General features: G+C 43.1%; 1 protein-coding gene across 2 annotated transcripts in view; it reads right to left on the reverse strand.

Moving 5' to 3' along the window:
• Positions 1-18,607, reverse strand: part of dok6 (docking protein 6) — a 517,340-nt gene that overhangs the window by 234,522 nt on the left and 264,211 nt on the right. For both annotated transcript variants that reach the window (XM_069920396.1, XM_069920395.1), the window contains one exon: positions 1,947-2,054. In XM_069920396.1, the coding sequence (XP_069776497.1) occupies positions 1,947-2,054 (108 nt within the window). The remainder of the gene's footprint in view (positions 1-1,946; positions 2,055-18,607) is intronic.

The raw sequence follows: 18,607 nt of genomic DNA on the forward strand, positions 1-18,607 counted from the left end.
TAGACAGGCTTTTTCTACTGAGGGTAGGTGAGACACAAATCAGAGGATATAAGTTAAGGGTGAAAAGGGAAAAGACAGTAGTGGGAGTGTGGAATGAGCTGTCAACTGAAGTGGTGAATACGAGCTCAATTTTAAAATTTAATAAAAGTTTCGACAGCTGCATGGATGGGAGAAGTATGGAGGGCTATGGACTGGGTGCAGGTCAGTGGGATGAGGAAGAAAAATAGTTTGGCACAGAATAGAGGGCCGAAAGGTTTGTTTCCGTGCTGTAATATTGTATGAGGTGATCTCGGTATGGCTATATATGATGCAGGTGTGGCCAATCCCCTGCACATCTGGCCTGGAGGTCACCAGAGCAGTCTTCCGGTACATATGGAGATCCAAAATATAATGAGTCCAAAGGGTTGCCGTGCACCCCATCATATAAAATGGGGCAAGGGTGTATCCAATGTGGCCTTCATCCTGATGACCACCTTTTGTGTAGGCTGCATCAGGCTGTGTGTTTAACCAAAGTATGAGGACACCATGTCACTATGTGCTGAGATTCTACTTGTACCAGGCACTGTGAAGGATGTGCCTGGTCCTGTTGCGCAATGTCCCAGTCTTTGCCACACCACCTATCCTTCATGTAAGTTTTTCCAGACAAACACCATTCACCAAAAGTTCAGCAGGCAGTAGACAGAAGGGAGCGACTTGCAGACACAGAGAGATGAGGGCTCGATGGACACGGTGGTGTGGTTCCCCAAGCATATTATTCAGGTCATCTAGCAAAATACCTCATCACCAGGACTCACTAATAAGCACTGAAACTTGGCTTAACTGGTGGTGAGAGGACCCCTTCTCATCAGATCTTTCCTGCACAACCTGAGCATCACCCACCACCCACGTTGTCCTCGAGATGACTGTGATGGAATGGAGAAGCTTGGCCACCCCTTCGCCAAATGCAGATTCGCTAAGAATGGGTGGAAAAGGTTCATCCCCAGCAGCAGCACGACGGAGGACGTTCTGATCTATGGGCTGTTCCCGGGGTCACACACGGAGACAGACATCCAGAGCTGCTGAAAGATATTCAACTCAGTGAAAGATGCCCTTCAATCTACCTGAACCTTGTTGGTCTTCCAGCGCATGGAGAGGTCAGTGAGCCAACGTTGCCTTACTCCATGGTGTGGGATGCATTGAGGCTTGGTGCAGCCAATGCAAGAGCTCTGTGAAGAAGGGCCACAGGCCAGAGTCCTTTTGATACAGGGTATTGAAGCCAGAAGAGAAGTCTCTCAAACACTTGAAGAGGAAATAACTACAAGAGGGCACAGTGGCAATGGTGCTAAGTAGCAAATTTGAAGATTAATGGTTGAATGCACAGGATGAACACATCAATTTGACACTAAGGATGCAAAAATACTTTTTTTTTTGCACTGTTTTCCTTTGACTATAGATTTATTGTTAATCAGTATTTTTGGGGGGAAAAAATGGCGCATGGTTCTCCTCCATTTACAGCCTCAGGAATAACGAAGACTTGAAGTCCACACCAGTAATTTCCATTGGAGGCCTTCCCGCTACTTTGACCCCAACAATCCCATCCCCGGGAAAGAAGGCCTTCACTCCTCAAATTTCAAGATATACAAACAACACATGCTATTTCCTTTTACAAGTTTGGTAAAAATCCAACAAAATGTAAATGTCAAAACAAGGGTGAAATCATTCATAGAACAAAAAGAAAAATTAACCTTTTGTAGTGATAAAGAAGCCAGCACTCAGAACAAAATCAATTATTGCAGCTGCAGGACCGAAGGACTTTAATTCTAACACAAAGGGTCCTCCCAAACATGGTGCACCCACCAATCTCTCCTTCACGCCAGACTCCAGAAATGAAGAATGACACAGGTGGATTATAGTTATCGTTAATATTTTCCACCTTCCCACATACGTAGTAAGGCGAGAACGCTTACCTTGTGGAAGTTCCGGAAAAATGCTGCCTTTTCATCAGGAAATTTCTCTAATCTTCTTGGGCCTTTGCTGGAGGCCTTCTTAAATACCAGCCAACACCTCCTGTACATCTGTTCGAACAGTACAAGAAAAATAAACAAGCAGCTTGTTAGTCTACCATCAAGATGTTAGAATCAAAACATAACAAAGAATAGGCTTATCCAAAATTATTATAAATCCTTTAGGCACTCGATACTTTTTATTCCTGCACCCAGTATCAAAAACATATTATGAACTTTAATAAGCAAAATATCCACCATATAGCATTTTCCCTTGAAGATCCACTTCAACAATGCTAAAGTGAAAACAGTAAACAGCCTTAAGTTCCCGGGACGAAACATCTCCAGTGACTTGCCCACCCACATCCATACAATGGCCAAGAAAATGCACCAGCACTTTTACTTCCACAGAAGTCTATGGGCAGCTCACACAAGTTCTGGAGATGCATCACTGGAAGCATCTGAACAGGGTGCATCACTGCGTGGTATGGGAACCGGTCCACTCAAGATGGCAAGAAATTGCAGAGGGTTGCCAGTTCCCCCTTTCCTCCCCATTTAAGTCTTCTGTACCTCCCATTGCCTTGAAAAAGTGGCTCTCAGTCTTCACACCCTTCCCCTCAGGATAACATTTGCAAGCAAGAGATAACACACCACTAGTTCCAAGAATAGTTTATTTCCCTCTGTTATCAGACTCTGAAATAAACTCCAAAATATTTACATTTTGTTGTCTTTGCTCAGTACCAGTAGATCTCTCTCAAATCTGCACTTTGTAGTCTTGTCCTTTGCTTTGCTTGTAAATTGGATGAGTTGTCATTGAAAAAAATTTCTACAGGTGTACCATGGAGAGCATTCTGGCTGGTGCATCTCTGTCTGGTACGGAGATGTCAATACCCAGGACAAGAAAAAACTCCAGAGGGTTGTTAACTCGGCCTGCGACATCATAGGCACCGGACATCACTACTTCGAGGACATCTTCAAGACTCCCACCACCACCCAGACCATGGCCTCGTAGCAGAGTGAAGATTGGGAAAAAGACACAGGAGCCTAAAGACGAGCACTCAGCGGCACAAAGACAGCTTCTTCCCCACCGCCACCAGATTCTGAATGATCAGTGAACCAAAGAAACTGCCTCACTATTTGTGCACTATTTTTTATTTATTTTTGTAAAATGGATTATATAAATGTTGGCACCTGATGCTGCCACAAAACAACACAATTTGTGACTTGCTCACAACAATAAATTCTGATTCTGATGTCCACGTGTCTGCTTATAAAACAACCTCCAACACTACATTCTGACACGTGACAATAAACTTGAATGAACTTAGATGTTGAATTCAAATTCTGGTGGAATTATGTCACTGCTTCCTGCATTCCTTATAAACTTAGTTTTAGCCACAATAGATAGATATTGTTCATTGTTCAGAAAATCTTTTGAGGATAACAGCTGTTTGACCCTTATTGTCATGTCCATGATAAGGCTCTTTCACGTGGCCAGAATACCCCGATGTAAAGCCGTATATTCTATCCCTATGCAGCCATCGGGAGGCTACCTGAAAGACCAGGAGCTGCTTCCAAGACGCACTTTCTAAGCCTTCTCCGAGAGGGATAATCGCTGGAGCACTGAAGTCCTCCTAGGCACCTGAATGCAGCTGCCTGAAAGCAGCTGCTAAGGGGCGGGCTGATGACAATCAGCCGGTGACCCAACTCCCCGCACCTGACAGCCCCCCTCCTCCCCGGTGTGGGACGTCAGGATAGGGGCAGCCGGCACAGGACATCAGGCAGGCCGCCCCTGCCCCGACGTCCCAAAGGGACAGGAGCCAGAGTACGCTCTGAGGCGCCTCTCCTGCAGCTATCCCTTACAGAGCTTTTAGGGCTGCCACCTGAATGACCATTCCACAGGACTCTATCCACTTCTGCAGGCGAATGCTGGGTGGAGAATGCACCTGAACGCTGGTATCGTGGGCACTTGCAACACAAAGCCTTAAATCTCCCAAGTACCATGTTATCAGAACCATGACCAGTCACTCATTTCCCCATATATACTAGGAACTTGGGTACTTGCTGAAGGAATACCATCAAATCTACTCCGTCTTTACACAACACGCCCTTCATATGCACTTGCTGAAAGATGGTTATCAGGAGTAGAAACGTTGGTACACTTTTCCACTTATTGGCACGAGATACCTCTTCAAGTACTCTCCTCCAAACAGGTATTATTAGCCAACAATAAATCTAAAGCAGAGCTCCAACATTTTCAAGGGTGTTTCCTTAGTTACACCTCATCACACAAGGAAATAGTTAGAGTTCACTTTCCAGATCACAATTGAGGCATGAACCAGGGATCCATTCAATGGCCCTGTTATTCGGTGTAGTTATCAACCTCTATAGTTACTTTAAAAGGCTTCAGCTAAGCAAAGCTATTACCCCATACAGTAGTTAGAATTGCACTGCTTATTTGGTTAAAATTACTTTAGGTTTAAAAAACAATCTGATAGAAACGTACAAAATTATGGAAGGAATAGATATGAGAGAGAGAGAGAGAGAGAAAGAGAGAGAGAGAGAGAGAGAGAGTGAGTGAGAGAGAGAGAGAGAGAGAGAGAGAGAGAGAGAGAGAGAGGAACGTTAATTTCATTGTTAGGCGACACTCTAACGATGGGACTTAGCCTCAAGGTTTGGGGGTATCCATATAGGGTGCAATTGAGGAGAAAGTGCTTTTTTCTCCCCCAGAGTGTCGTGACTCTGTAGAATTCTCCGTCCAAAAGAACCAATAGCTGCTTCATTAAATATATTTAAGTGAGAGTTAGATAAGCTTTTGCAAATATATGGGAGGATTTAGCTTTATTAGGAAAAGGCAGGTAAGTGCAGCTGATTTCATGGCCAGAACAGCCATGACCCTAATGAATAGCACAGCAGGCTCAATGCGTCGCACCTGCCCCTAATTCTTTTATAATCATCTTGGATACGGACTGTGGTCACCAAAGATCAGGCAACGAGATTTCGACAATTGATTAGGGGACTGGTGTCGTGGAATAGTTCTGCACTGGAGTCAAAGAGAAAGTATTGATGTTCAAAACTACTTTTTCTCTCCCCCAACTTCTCCACTGCCAATCAAACGGAGTGAAAGAGCTCATTTCCAACAAAGGGGAGACCCAAAGGTTTAAGGTGTTCTCCATTTGTTGGGGCTCACGCTTCTGCGGTCATATTCTTGGGGATTTCGGGAAACCTCAGTTTGAAGCTGGTGCCCAAATAATTGGGGCAGCAACTGTTTCCACTGAAAACTAATCTATTGGTGAATCTGTATTCTGTCATGCTTAACCTTTCTTTCTGACACTGTTGAATCAATGCCAACCTATCCCTTCTATTGCAAGTTTACATTTGCCCTTTTGAGTCAGTTTAAACAACCTACTGTAACCTGATTACTTCCCAGCAGGCTCCAGAGGTTGTCCATCATAGCTGATGAATATTCAGTTATTACAAGCTTCTAAGTAAATTACCCACACGGTAAAGATTATCGTTTGTTGAATAAAACCTTCAGTACCTTGTGACAAAAGCTTTAATGCACAACTTGGCATTTCGATAATTGCTTCAGGCTAATATACCTTCTCAGCCATGCTCTCAGTGCTATGCTTGACCTTTAGTTTGATATGTAAACGTTACAATGCCTTAGGGGGTTGGCCTGTGCTTCACATTAATGTTGAGCCAAAAGCAGTCTGGAACAAAAGACTTGCAGGGATGTTGCCTCACCAGTGTGAAATAATGCAATTGAAATAATGCTTAATCCCTAAGCGAGGCTGAGGGCAGTGTTGGTTTTGTCATTTGGATAAAGATTTAAAGAACAACAACAACAAAAATAACAAGAACAATAGACAGACATTGACACACTCCTGCATCAGGCGACGGACAATAATTTAGAAATCGGTGGCAATGCTGTAGCGGAGAGCAGGGAGCAAAGTTTCAGTACTCCCCCACGGTGGCCAACTGCCCAGTCTGACTGCTGTTGGCTCTGTGCAGGTTCGAACAGCCTGTTAGAGGAGATAGGTGTTTATTTTAAAATCCTGTGCCCGCAGGATCTGGCCCAAGACGGTGGCGTCTATGATCGGCGGTGACTATGAGGGGGTTGCAGACTTTGTGGAAGTGGAGGACTGGAGCAGAGCATCAAAAAATGGGGGGACCAACACAACATCATCCCCCCCCCACCCCTTTGACAAGCAGAGGAGACAACCCACGGGGCGGAGGCCTTGGCGGCAGACCTGTGAGAGGCTCTGCAGCTGAATAACACACAGGATGCGGGAAGTTGGTGACTCGAGGCGAGGCATCCATGTAGGATGCGGGCTGCTGGGGACTGCAAACAAAGGAGCCACACAAGTCTGTGGGCTGCTGGAGACTGGCTGAATGGGGACTAGGCATTAGAAGTGGGATGCGAGAGGGTGCTGGAGGCCTCCCGATCGTGTCAGAAGTGTGCATCTGGAGTGTGCTGATCATTCGGACTGAAGGCTGAGTGGCTGCAAAGGCTGCAGAAGTGCTGGAGGTGATCCCGGGGGGGGGGGGGGAGGGGGGCTCTCTTTCGTTTCTCTTTCTCTGACTGTGACGGGCCCTGGGCAATGTTTGATTATCTGAATCTTTATCTGGCGATGAAAGGAAATTTCATGCAATATCTTGAAATGGATTGCGTTTGCATCTGGACAGCAGTTCTGGTACATCCTATCTCCTGCCAAAGTGCTGAATAAACAGCTTTCTTGACGAAGAGCATACAGTAAAACCCCTAGTATCTGGAATTCAAGAAAACCAACAGCCTCAAGCAACCAGCAAAAATAAAGAAGTAAATTAATTTTAAAAATTAAAATAGAAAATAAAATAATAGGTAAAAATTCATTTAAAATTGTAAATGTTCCCTGAGGTAACACATATTAGAAGCAAATATTCAGCCAGCAGAGGGCCTTGGTCATGCTTTTCTCATAACAGCTGTTTAAATAAAGTTGTGTGAAACAGCAATGTCGTCGCCCAGGTTGATGGCGCTCACCGTATGGGTGACACTCTTAAAGTGTCTCTTTATCTCTGCTTAGTAGGAGTCACCCTGGTCAGAGGTTTTATTTGTAAAATAGGGGGAGAGGATTTAATTATCTATAATATTATTGTTCATCTTTTAGGCGAGGGGGAAGAACCTGCAGATTCAACAACGGTTAAATGTTTTCAAAGAACGTGACTGAAAAAAAAAGAAAAATGCTTTAAGATTTATACATTCACACAAGTGAAGTTTGTCCAGTGTGAGTACAGTTAAGTATTTTTTGTCTTTTCAATTGTTTATTCTTAATCCAGGTGTATCAGTTAGGTATTGTAAAAATATGTCTCAAGCAACCAGAAAATACACTTATCCAGCATCTATCAATCACCATAGGTGCTGGATACCAGAAGTATTTCTGTATTTAGCCAATGCCAAGCTGGAAACCTGTCACAGACCCTCATATACAGTGAAAAGCTTTGTTTAACATACTATTCAGCCAAATCAACCAACAATCCAATAATAATACACAAGAGACAATGCAGGGAGCAGAAAAAAATATAAATAAAAGTGCAGTGTGTATAGAGCAAAACAGTTCAAGGAATCAGAATCAGAATTTGTCATGAACAAGTCATGAAATTCAGTGCTTTGCTTTCTCCCTGCACCTCCCCACCTCATTCTTTGCCCTTCCTCACATTAAGAGCTCACATCTTTTGCCAATTGGGGAACAAGAGTATGGTAAAAGCAATTATGAAACAGTCCTTGAGCCATGTTTCCAAGCTCATGATTCCTCTGCCCGATGGAAGGGTGGGGGAGGGGTGCAGGGGGAGAGAAGAGAGGACTTGGGTGGGGCAGGACCTTTTATATGTCGGCAGCTTTCCGAAAAGAGTGGGGGGTGTAGACGGAGGGCGACCGAGGGGAGGTCGGTTTGCGGGACAGCACGATCTGCGCTCGCAACGATCCACGGTTCCTCGCACTCTGGGCAGAGCAGTTCCCAGAACCAAACTGTCGTTCAATAAGTAAAATTCAGCCACATTCAACCAGTTGAAAAGTGACTAATTTATTTCATGACTAGTCTGTGCCAACATTATGTAAGATGCTGGAAGAGTTGTGATTCAGTAATATAACCAAACCTCTTGTACTTTTTCTTATATTTGTTCCCAAATCAGTGTAGGATGCCCAAAGTATATTATCGTAAAGGATTAAAGTATCCCTTCATTAAATCTTCTTTTAAAAGTGGTAGTAAATGAACAAACATCATGTTTTCAAGTCAAAAAATGTCTTGAAGCTTGGAGAATTTTCAAATAAAAACTGATGTTGAGTCACAAGTGGAAGTGCCAGGCAAGAGGACTCCAAGTCTGATTTCAGCAATGGGTCTTAATGTGAGGAAGGGGGAAGAGTAGGCCCTTTCAAACTGCCGTGTAAAATGGGGTTAACCAGGCAGTTTACCCAGTTAGCGCCCCAATTATGCAGCAGTTAGAAAGGCTCTGACCTGGTCAACCCCCGTCAGCATCCAACCGGGTCCCTGACCTACCTCAGAGGAGGTCAGGGAACCCAGTTAAAAACTTACCTAGGTCTCGCCCACAGGCAATTTGAAAATGAAAATGGCCGACCCGCTTATTCCGGTGACGTCAGCGCTTGCGTGCGTGTGTCACCGGGCAACCAGCATCCAAACAGGTGGCGGTACTTCTGGTGAGTACGCAACGGGTCATTGAAGTGGCGGGGTCCCCCTTAAATCACCAGGTTGCCCATTTAATGGATCGATCCCCCTGCAATTTAAAAGGTCCTCCCAGTATCTTTGCCCCAGTCATCGCTACTGGGTCCCAGGAGGGTTACCCAGGTGCTGCAGCTTAAAAGAAATTAATGAGGTGGGGAGGTGCAGGAAAAGAAAGTGCCAGAGACTTAGGATCTGTTAAAGGAGCCGATGCTGTTTAATTTTAAATACTGGGACCACAGGGCCTGGGTCCATGATAATTCTGGTGAAGCAGAGGACTGGGGCACGGCACCTGAAAACAGGGAGGAGAAGACCCTGTATGACAGTGAGCATGGCTGCGAAGCAGTGTGTGAAGAACACACAGGCTGTTGGCGACTCAAGGGGAGGAATATCTGCAGGCTGAGGACTGCTGATTACTGAGTCGAGACCAGGTATCGGAACCGAGATGCAAGAGGGTACGGGGTAGGTGGGGCTCCCGAGGAGCCTTGGTCACTGAAGTCTTCCTGATCATATGGGAGGTTTGGATCTGGAGCTCGGGTTGCCGATGGTTTGGACTGAAGTCTGTGTGACTACAGCAGCCCTGGAGTCAAATCCACGGAACACTCAATGACTCTGTAAGGACTCTCCCTTTTGCTTCTCTTTCTCAGACTGCAAGGGGTGCTGGGCAATATCAGCTGATGGCAAATCTATGCCTTTAGGCTAAATATAATTTCATGTCATATTACATCTGTTTTATTACACGACAATACAAGAATCTTGAATCTTGCTGAAGGCATGACAGACAATGAAATAAGAGGCCAGAGGAAGAGATCGTGGATATCTCAGCATGCTCAAGGGATGGAGGAGATTACGGAGATGGGAAGGTAATGAGGGGAACTGAAAGTGAAAATAAGAATTTTACAGTTGAGGCACTTCTGGAGTGCGAGCCGAAGAAACAGGACTTGGTAATCAGCTAGGAAACGGAAAGAAGAGTTAGGAGTGAACTCATTTTTACAGTGGGATCAATAAGGGAAGTCAGCTGGATATCCATTCCTTTATCTGGCAAGAATAAAGGCACGGTGGGGAAAAAAAGAATAAAATTGTTTGAGGTAGAGGTGTCAGGTAATGTTACAGGGGTGAAAATAGATAATCTTAGAGATGGAAGGGATGTATTTAACATCAATGAAAATCAATTATAGATCAATAAAAACATTAACCTCTAACCTTACCTTCACTTCATTTCTATTCATAATTTCTAAAATCCAAGCCTGTTGTAAATCTTAACTTTGCAGTTACAATGTGCATATGATGGCCACAGTAAAATTGCTATATCATTGCCTAATATTTTGTTAAGTAGAGAAGTTCACTGGTGTTCCTGATAAATAACACACTCACAGTGCTTTAACAAGTTTACAGAAAAACTCCAAAGTCCTTACAAGTGAAGAAGATCTCAGAAAATCTTGCTTCAATTTATGATAGATCTCACAATGCAAGCTACAGAAAAAGAATTTCTTCTGAAGTTTCTTTCTTTTCTTTCTTTCTTTGGCTTGGCTTCGCAGACAAAGATTTATGGAGGGGGTAAATGTCCACGTCAGCTGCAGGCTCGTTTGTAGCTGACAAGTCCGATGCGGGACAGGCAGACACGGTTGCAGCGGTTGCAGGGGAAAATTGGTGGGTTGGGGTTGGGTGTTGGGTTTTTCCTCCTTTGTCTTTTGTCAGTGAGGTGGGCTCTGCGGTCTTCTTCAAAGGAGGTTGCTGCCCGCCGAACTGTGAGGCGCCAAGATGCACGGTTTGAGGCGATATCAGCCCACTGGCGGTGGTCAATGTGGCAGGCACCAAGAGATTTCTTTAGGCAGTCCTTGTACCTCTTCTTTGGTGCACCTCTGTCACGGTGGCCAATGGAGAGCTCGCCATATAACACGATCTTGGGAAGGCGATGGTCCTCCATTCTGGAGACGTGACCTACCCAACGCAGTTGGGTTAACCACAGTTATAATGACGGTAACCAATTTCTACCCGCTAAGGGAAAACATACGGCTATGTGTTGGTGAATGGAGACATCACCTTTGTAATATTTGATATCACCAGGGTACATCATCTGTTTTCTTTGACCAATGCATCTTTTCATCCATCTGAGCAGGCAGATGGGATTTTGATTTAATGACTCATCTGGAAAGTGGCACCTTCGGAAATACAGTGTTCCCTCTCTGGACCATCAATCTTGATTTTGTGCTCATTGCTCAGCATCAAAGGACACCTGTCTACCACCAGCATGACCCCATGGCCTTTTCAAAAATAATATTGAGTGTTATTAGCTAAATTAACAATAATAATCCGTAGTTATAGTCATACAGCATGGCAACGGGTCCAGCCTGCCCACGCCGATCTAAAATGTTTCAGCCTCATTCATCCCATTTGACTGCATTTGGCCCAAATCCCTCAAAACCATCCTATCCAATTTCTTAAACGTTAGAATAATACCTGCCTCAAGTACCTCCTCCAGCAGCCCATTCCATATACCCACCACCCTTTTCTGTAAAAACATTACCTCTCAGGCTTTCCCCCTCCCACCTTAAATCTATGTCCTGTTCCCCTATTCTAGGTAAAAGACTGTGCTTTCAACCGATATAATACTCTCTTGATTTTGTACAGCTCTCTGCAATCAACCCTCATTCTTTTGTGCTTCAGTGAATAATGGCCCAGTCACCTCAACCTCTTCCTCTAGCTCAGACCCTCCAATCCTGTCAACATCCTCATAAATCATCTCTGCACCCTCTCCAGCAATGACAACATCTTTCCTACAACATGGTGACCAGAATTGAACACTATGCTCCAAATGGGGCCTCATCAACTGCAACGTGTGACCTCTCTGCTTCGAAAGGGGCAATGTGCTGAAAGCCCTTTCAACTCGCTGTCTCCACTTTTAAGGTACTCCCAGAATCCTCTGCTCTACATCACTCCCCAGAGCCTTATCATTCACTGTCAAGGTCCCATCCATGTTAGCTCTCCCGAAATACAACACTACACATTTCTCTGCAGTAAATTCTATCACCCTCCTCATTCCTTACTTCAGTTCATTATTAGATTTACAGTGCCCTCCATAATATTTGGGGCAAAAACACTTTCCCCCTGTGCTTCACAGTTTTAAATTTGTAATCACAGAATTAAAGCACACATTCCAGATTTTATTCAAGGTTATTTGTATATAATTTGGTTTGACCATATAGAAATTACAGCACTTTTTAAATACATAGTCCCCTCCTTTCTGGGCACTGTCATGTTTGGGACATTTGGCTTCACAGGTGTTTGTAATCACTCAGCTATGTTTAATTGTTTCATTGGTGCAGATATAAGAAAGCTAGGCTTTTCAACTTTTGATCACGTTTGCAGTCTGTAGTTGCTATTTTTAAATACAAAGCCCATTTGCGCCAATGAAAGTCAATGAAGCCATTATGAGGCTGAAGAGCAAGAATAAAACAGTAAGAGACAACCGCCCAAATCTTAAGATTACTAAAATTGGGACAGCACTGTTGGCATAGTGGTTAGTGCAACTCTTTTACAGCACCAGTGATCGGAACTCTGTAGGGAGTTTGTACATTCTCCCCGTGTCTACATGGATTTTCCCACTGTTCAAAATGTACCGGGTGTGTAGGTTAAATTGAGCAGCATGGACTTGTGGGCCAAAATGGCCTGTTACCATGCTGTATGTCTGTGGTGCGCTGTTAGACAGAATCAGACACAGACAAGGTAAAGACTGAACAACAGGCTTTAATCCACATAAACCTCCACAGAGCCAGGCTGGCTGTAGCTGCAGCAACTCAGTGTGAGGCCTTGGGAGGCCGGCACAGGTTTATATCCTGGAGTGTGATTGACACCCGGCCGGGTGGGGCTTGATCCATTCAGGCTGACTGATTGGCAGCCGGTCAGGTGTTGTCTTGTCCTCTTACACTCCTGCAGGTACAGAGGTTTCCCTCTGCAGTAGGTTGGTGGTGTACCACCACAATGTCTAAATTTAAAATCAACTGTTTGGAACATCATTAAGAAGAAAGAGCGTATTGATGAGCTCAGTAACTGCACAGGGGCTGGTAGACCGAGGAAGACCCTCCACTGCTGATGACAGAAGAATTCACATCATAATGAAGTCCCCAAATGCCTGTCTAACAAATCAGAAACACTCCTCAGGAGGCAGGTGTGGATGTGACAATGACTACTGTCCACAGAAGACTTCATGAACAGATATACAGAGGCTACATTGCAATATGCAAACCACTAGCTACAGAAACAGGATGGCCAGATTACAGTTTGCCAAGAGGTATTTAAAAGAGCTTGCAGAATTCTGGAAAAAAAGGGCTTGAGACCAAGATGAACTTGTATCAGAGTGGTGGCAAAGAGCAAAGTGTGGAGGCATAAAGGAACTGCCCAAGATCTAAATCACACCAGCTTATCTGTGAAGCATGCTGGTGGGGGTGTTAAGGCCTGGGCACGTATGGCTGCCACAGGTACTGATGCACATAAAATGAATTCTGAGGTGTTCAGAAATATCTGCAGTAATGGATCTGTATTAAAAGTAATATTTAGGTTAAGGTTAAGCTATATTTCTTATAAATAGATTTTAAGTAATGTAATGGGTTACACATATTGTTCACAGCACATTTGCAAAGACATCATTATAATCAGATTAAAGTGTCAGATTGGCATCATGGTGTCTAGAAGAACAATACCATAATGGAACAGAAGTGTTCTTAATTGAAATTCAAGTACCAGGTTTGGTTCTTAAAAGCAATTATGGTTTCTTGAACAAGAGAAATGAAACTCAGAGCCATTTGAATGATATACTTAAGCCTCTTGAAAGAGAAATGAGGCCATCTTTCGGAGTCATGACGTCTGCAAGCCAGAACTAGAAGATCACATGTGTTACAAGAAACGGAGGTTGAAACTGTTTAAAATTCCAATAATTGTGTTTTCCAGGAATTAAGACTGAACTCACTGGTGATGTAATTTCATATGATTTTAAGGGTATATATAGCTGAAGGCAGAGGCATCTTTAGACCAGAAGAAAATAGAAGATTGACAGTATTCTGTGAAGAAGGAGGAGGTGCTGTTCAAAGTGGCTTTAAAGTAAGCCAGACCACTTCTGACTGTCTCCTTTTGTTATTAGAAGGCAGGGTCAGACATATCAGCAAGAGAATGAGGTGGGGAATTGAAATGATTGGCCACTGAGAGGTCCCATCTATCACAGTGGCCAAAGCCAAGGTGCTCAACAAAATGATCTTCTAGTCTACAACCAGACTTTTCGATGTAGAGGAGACGACAACAGGAACACCTGATGCAATAGATAACCTCTGAAAATTCACAAGTTCAGTGTGGCTTCACTTGAAAGGACTGTTTTGGGCCCCTAATGGTGGTGAGCAAGGAGTTCTGGGTGCAGGTGGAGGATCTCCTGTAGTCACAGGGGTAGGTGTCAATGGGGAAATTGGTGAGAATGGAGGAGTGGATGAGGGAGTCACAGAGCGAGCAGTCTTTGTGGAAGGTGGAGAGGGGAGGAGCAGGGAAAATGTGTCTGATGGTGGAATCAAATAATAGGTGGCAGAAATGGTGAAGGGTGATATGTTGCATGCAAAGGCTGGTGGGGTGGTTGGTGAGAATAAGGGAAATCATGTCCTTGTTGTGCTAGGGGGCAGAGGGGGCCAGGGCAGATGTGAGGATAATGGAGAATATGCGGGTGAGGGATGAGTTGATGGCGGTAGAGCAGATGCCACATTGTTTGGAGAAGGAGGACACCTCTGATGATCTGGCATGGAAGACCTCATCCTAGAAGCAGATATAACAGAGATGGAGGAACTGGGAGAATGGAATAGAATCCTGGCAGGGAACAGGGTTTGAAGAGGTGTAGCTGTGGGAATTGGTAGGTTTGAAGATGTTTGGCGAGAGATTGTCTCCAGAGACAAAGAGAGATCGAGAAAGGGGTCAATGTTGCTCGAGATGAACCAAGGTGGACCCCTTGGTCCAACTTCCACCCCGACCTCATTCATTTGGTCCATCTCTAGCGAGAAGCACAGAGAAGCTGAGCGTGCATGATGAAAGGAGTAGACAACATTGCAGCCATCTTTCTCACCTACCTCACTGAGTCCTCCATTGGGTACGTCAGCCACCTCAGACCTAATGAAGTGGATTGGAATCAAGTTGTCCTCACCCTCAAGTAACAGCCCAGGAAGGGGTAAACATAGTAAAACATTTTGTCAACTTTCTTTCGGCCAGTCATAATGACCTATAAGATTTCCGCAGTTTGTGGGAACACAGTGCCACAGTGTCTTGGTAAATAGCGCTCAATACTAATTGATACTTTGAATGCTCCTTTATATTCATATAGAACTACACTACACATGGTTATTTATTTTCTGAATGATTTACACAGTAAGAAACTATTTTTAACCTCTTTCCCTACTGGGTGAAGCAGGTTGGCCATTCTATAAACAAAATCTACCTGATTTCTATTTCTTGCAGATTAGTGGAGCAATAATCAGGTAGATTTGATCATTTGTGGGGATTTTCCTGCCTGTATTTAACTGTCCAATCTAGCATACATACCATTGAGAATATTACAGGTATTTAATGATGACTGATATTTGAAACACATTTTGAAAATTCCCAATGTTTACTTCTTAACTCTCCAGATTGAAGAGTTATATTAAAATATCAATGTAGGCAGGATGGTATTTGGTCTGATAGTTGGGTGTAGTTTCATTATCATTCGGGAAATGCTGTGAGGGATTGGGCATCACAATTCATTGTCATTTTGCTTCAGCTCTTTCCCCATTGATCCATTGCAGCCATTCTCAGCAGAGACCATGCAGTACCTCCACCTCCCCACCCATATCATGGACCACAGCATATTTTAAGTGTGGGGGGGTGGGGGGGAAACAGACTGAACTCCTTAATAAGTGGAGCCCAAGGTGTTTTTTTGGGGGAATAGAAACTGAACGGATTTAATATTTTCAGGGGAAGGAACACGCTTTTCTGTCCAGTTGCCAAGCAACACAATACTTTTTTTTTAAAAAGGTTGAAACGTTTGGAGACCGCCTAGAATGATCAAGATAAATGCGCAAAATTAGCAATGTTTTCAGAGCGTTCCTTGCTGCAACGTTAATTCTGTTTGACATGGGACCAGCTTTCGCTATGAATTGCCCTCCACGTCATTTTCCTCTTTTGTTCTATCACCTTAAATTCCAGGGAATAAACACGCAAGCCAAAAAGGTTTTGCTTCTCATTTTTTGCATCCACAAGCGCCTGCATTTTGTTTCGTGTTTTTGCGACACGTAGTGCACATGCCTCCTTTCGCGTGCTTTTATTGAAGGTATATATTGTTCAATATTTTCCATAAAAATTGAAGCCGACTTTTGAGCTAACCCTTCTAAGAAGTTCTTTCATTTTCTAATATTTAACTTTTGTTATTTTCAGGAATAATTTTTCCCACGAGATCGTCGGCAAAAAAATGTCAGCAGTGTTCGTGGAATACTTATCGCATGGTTTCTTTACATCTCCCCAAAGTCCTTCTCTGCACATGTGTTTGATTTATTTGAATACATGTTAAAGCAAAAGACGAGGCCAAGCAGGCAGAAACAACATTTAGAGACCATCCATAAATATAAGAAATATAAACCCTTAGATTACTTCAAAACCCTTCAAGGTGATTTCAAGGGAAGCCCAACGTTCAAACAGATATTTACTGAAACATCAGACATTAGAAAAAGGTTTTCATGCATCATACAAGTGAATTGATTGTTAAAAGTGGAAATACACGTATCATTGCTGAGTCACCTAGTTTGCCTTCAATGTCCGTAATAATGTCTGACATCATGAAACTTAAAATGTCAAAGAAACTATTTGGCTTTTTTTTTGGAGTATTTCCACGATTTCTAGAAGAATTGATGAGGTGGCAAGGGACACTGAAAAACAATTAGTCATCTCATTACAATCCAAGAAATTCTCTTTACAATTCAACAGATTCACTCTGCACGGGAGGTACGTTGGCTTATGTTAGATTCTGGAATGGAAATGAACTTATGGAAGAGATTTTGTTTGCCAGAAGGATTAAAACAGATAGTAAGAGTCTGGCTATTTTCAAAGTTAAGAATTACATCATGGAGAACCGTATTCCATGGGAGAACCGAGTTGCCTGCGCAACTGATGGAGCCGCTTCAGTAATTGGATGATACACATCTGAAAAATGTTACACCTTCAGTCTTTACGGTTCATTGCGTCATTCATAGGATGCACTTAGTGGATAAAAATCTTTGCTTTCAATAGTCACAAAGACTGTCAACTTTATAAAATAATATCGCCTTCAAGACCATATATTCTGGCACTACGTGAAGAAAATGGCCACTGCTGCATACCAAGGTGAGGTGGCTGTCCAAAGGAAACATTTTCTTGTTATTTTGTTGCACTCTGGGACATGATTGATTCCTTTCCTTCTCATGACGAGCATGGAGAAAAACTCATTGATGCAAAGACTGACTTTTTTTTATATATCTGGCAGAAATCGTTGACAAACTCAATTTATCGAGCAAAGCCTTACAGGGTAAACACAGCAAACCTCTAATACTAAGGAAGCCATTGTTTCTTTCCTTAAAAATCTCAAAAGTATATTTGAGGAATATCAGACTCTGGGAATGTTACAATTTCAAAATCTAAACATGAGCGCAGAGGGAGTGAAGGATGGTGTTCATAGGCAACACCTAAAGCAAATACAGGAAACATTTAATGACCTGTTAAACCTCAATATCCTATAGTGGATATTAGATCCGATTGAGGAACAACCCACTGATGTTGATACATAAATCAAGAGTGGTTGATTGATCTTCAGAGTGATATCATTGCACACAGTAGGTTCAAGCAAATGTAAAAATTTTTTTTTGGGGTTCAGAGCGATTTAAAAAAAAACAATGGTAAAAGGTCAAAATACCTTTCATTACCTTTCCCTCAACATACTAAGTTGAATGTGAATTCAGCAAGGTGGTTTCCTTCACAAAATCCAGGAACAGACTTAATATCACAAGAAGAGGTGACCCTTCAACCATCACTATCCAATTTAGAGCCTGACATTTAAAAAAAAATTACACAGGAACATCAAGCTCAAGCAGTTCAGTAAAATTTTCATTTTGTAGGAATTATATATATTTTTGAAAGTTCTTTTTAATGTTATAGACTTTCTCAAGGAGGATATCAGGAATGTTAATGAAGTCTGTGGGTGTGGCCTACATGGACTTTAGCAAGGCCTTTGACAAGGTCCCACATGGGAGGTTAGTAGGAAGGTTCAGATGTGTGGTATTCATAGAGAAGTAATGAATTAGATTCCACAATAGCTGGATGGGAGAAGCCAGGGAGTAGTGGTGGATGGTTGTTTCTCAGATTGGCAGACCATGACTAGTGGAGTGCCTCAGGGACCATTGTTATTTGTCAATCATCTAGATCAGAGGTTATCAACCTTTTCATTTCTACTTATACACCACTTTAAATACTCCCTATGCCATAGGTGCTCTGTGATTAGTAAGGGATTGCTTAAGGTGGTATGTGGGTGGAAAGAAAAAGTTTGAAAACCACTATTTTAATCATACCTCATTGACTCGTTATGTGCATGGTTTCATAACTCCAAAGGAAATGGGCCAATGACAAATTTTTCTCAAGCAAAATATTTCAGTAACAATTGGGTCTAAGCAGTAATTCTCAATGTTCCCTTCCCACTCACATCCCACCTTAAGCAATCCCTTACTAATCATAGAGCACCGATGACATAGGGATTACTTAAAGTGGGATGTGAGTGGAAAGAAAAAGGTTGAGAACCACTGATCTAGATGATAATGTGGTAAATTGGATCAGCAAATTTGCAAATGACTCAGAGCAGAGGCATGGTGGACGGTGAGGAAGGCT

Source organism: Narcine bancroftii, chromosome 2 (genome assembly GCF_036971445.1).
Source record: "Narcine bancroftii isolate sNarBan1 chromosome 2, sNarBan1.hap1, whole genome shotgun sequence".
NCBI lineage: Eukaryota > Metazoa > Chordata > Chondrichthyes > Torpediniformes > Narcinidae > Narcine > Narcine bancroftii.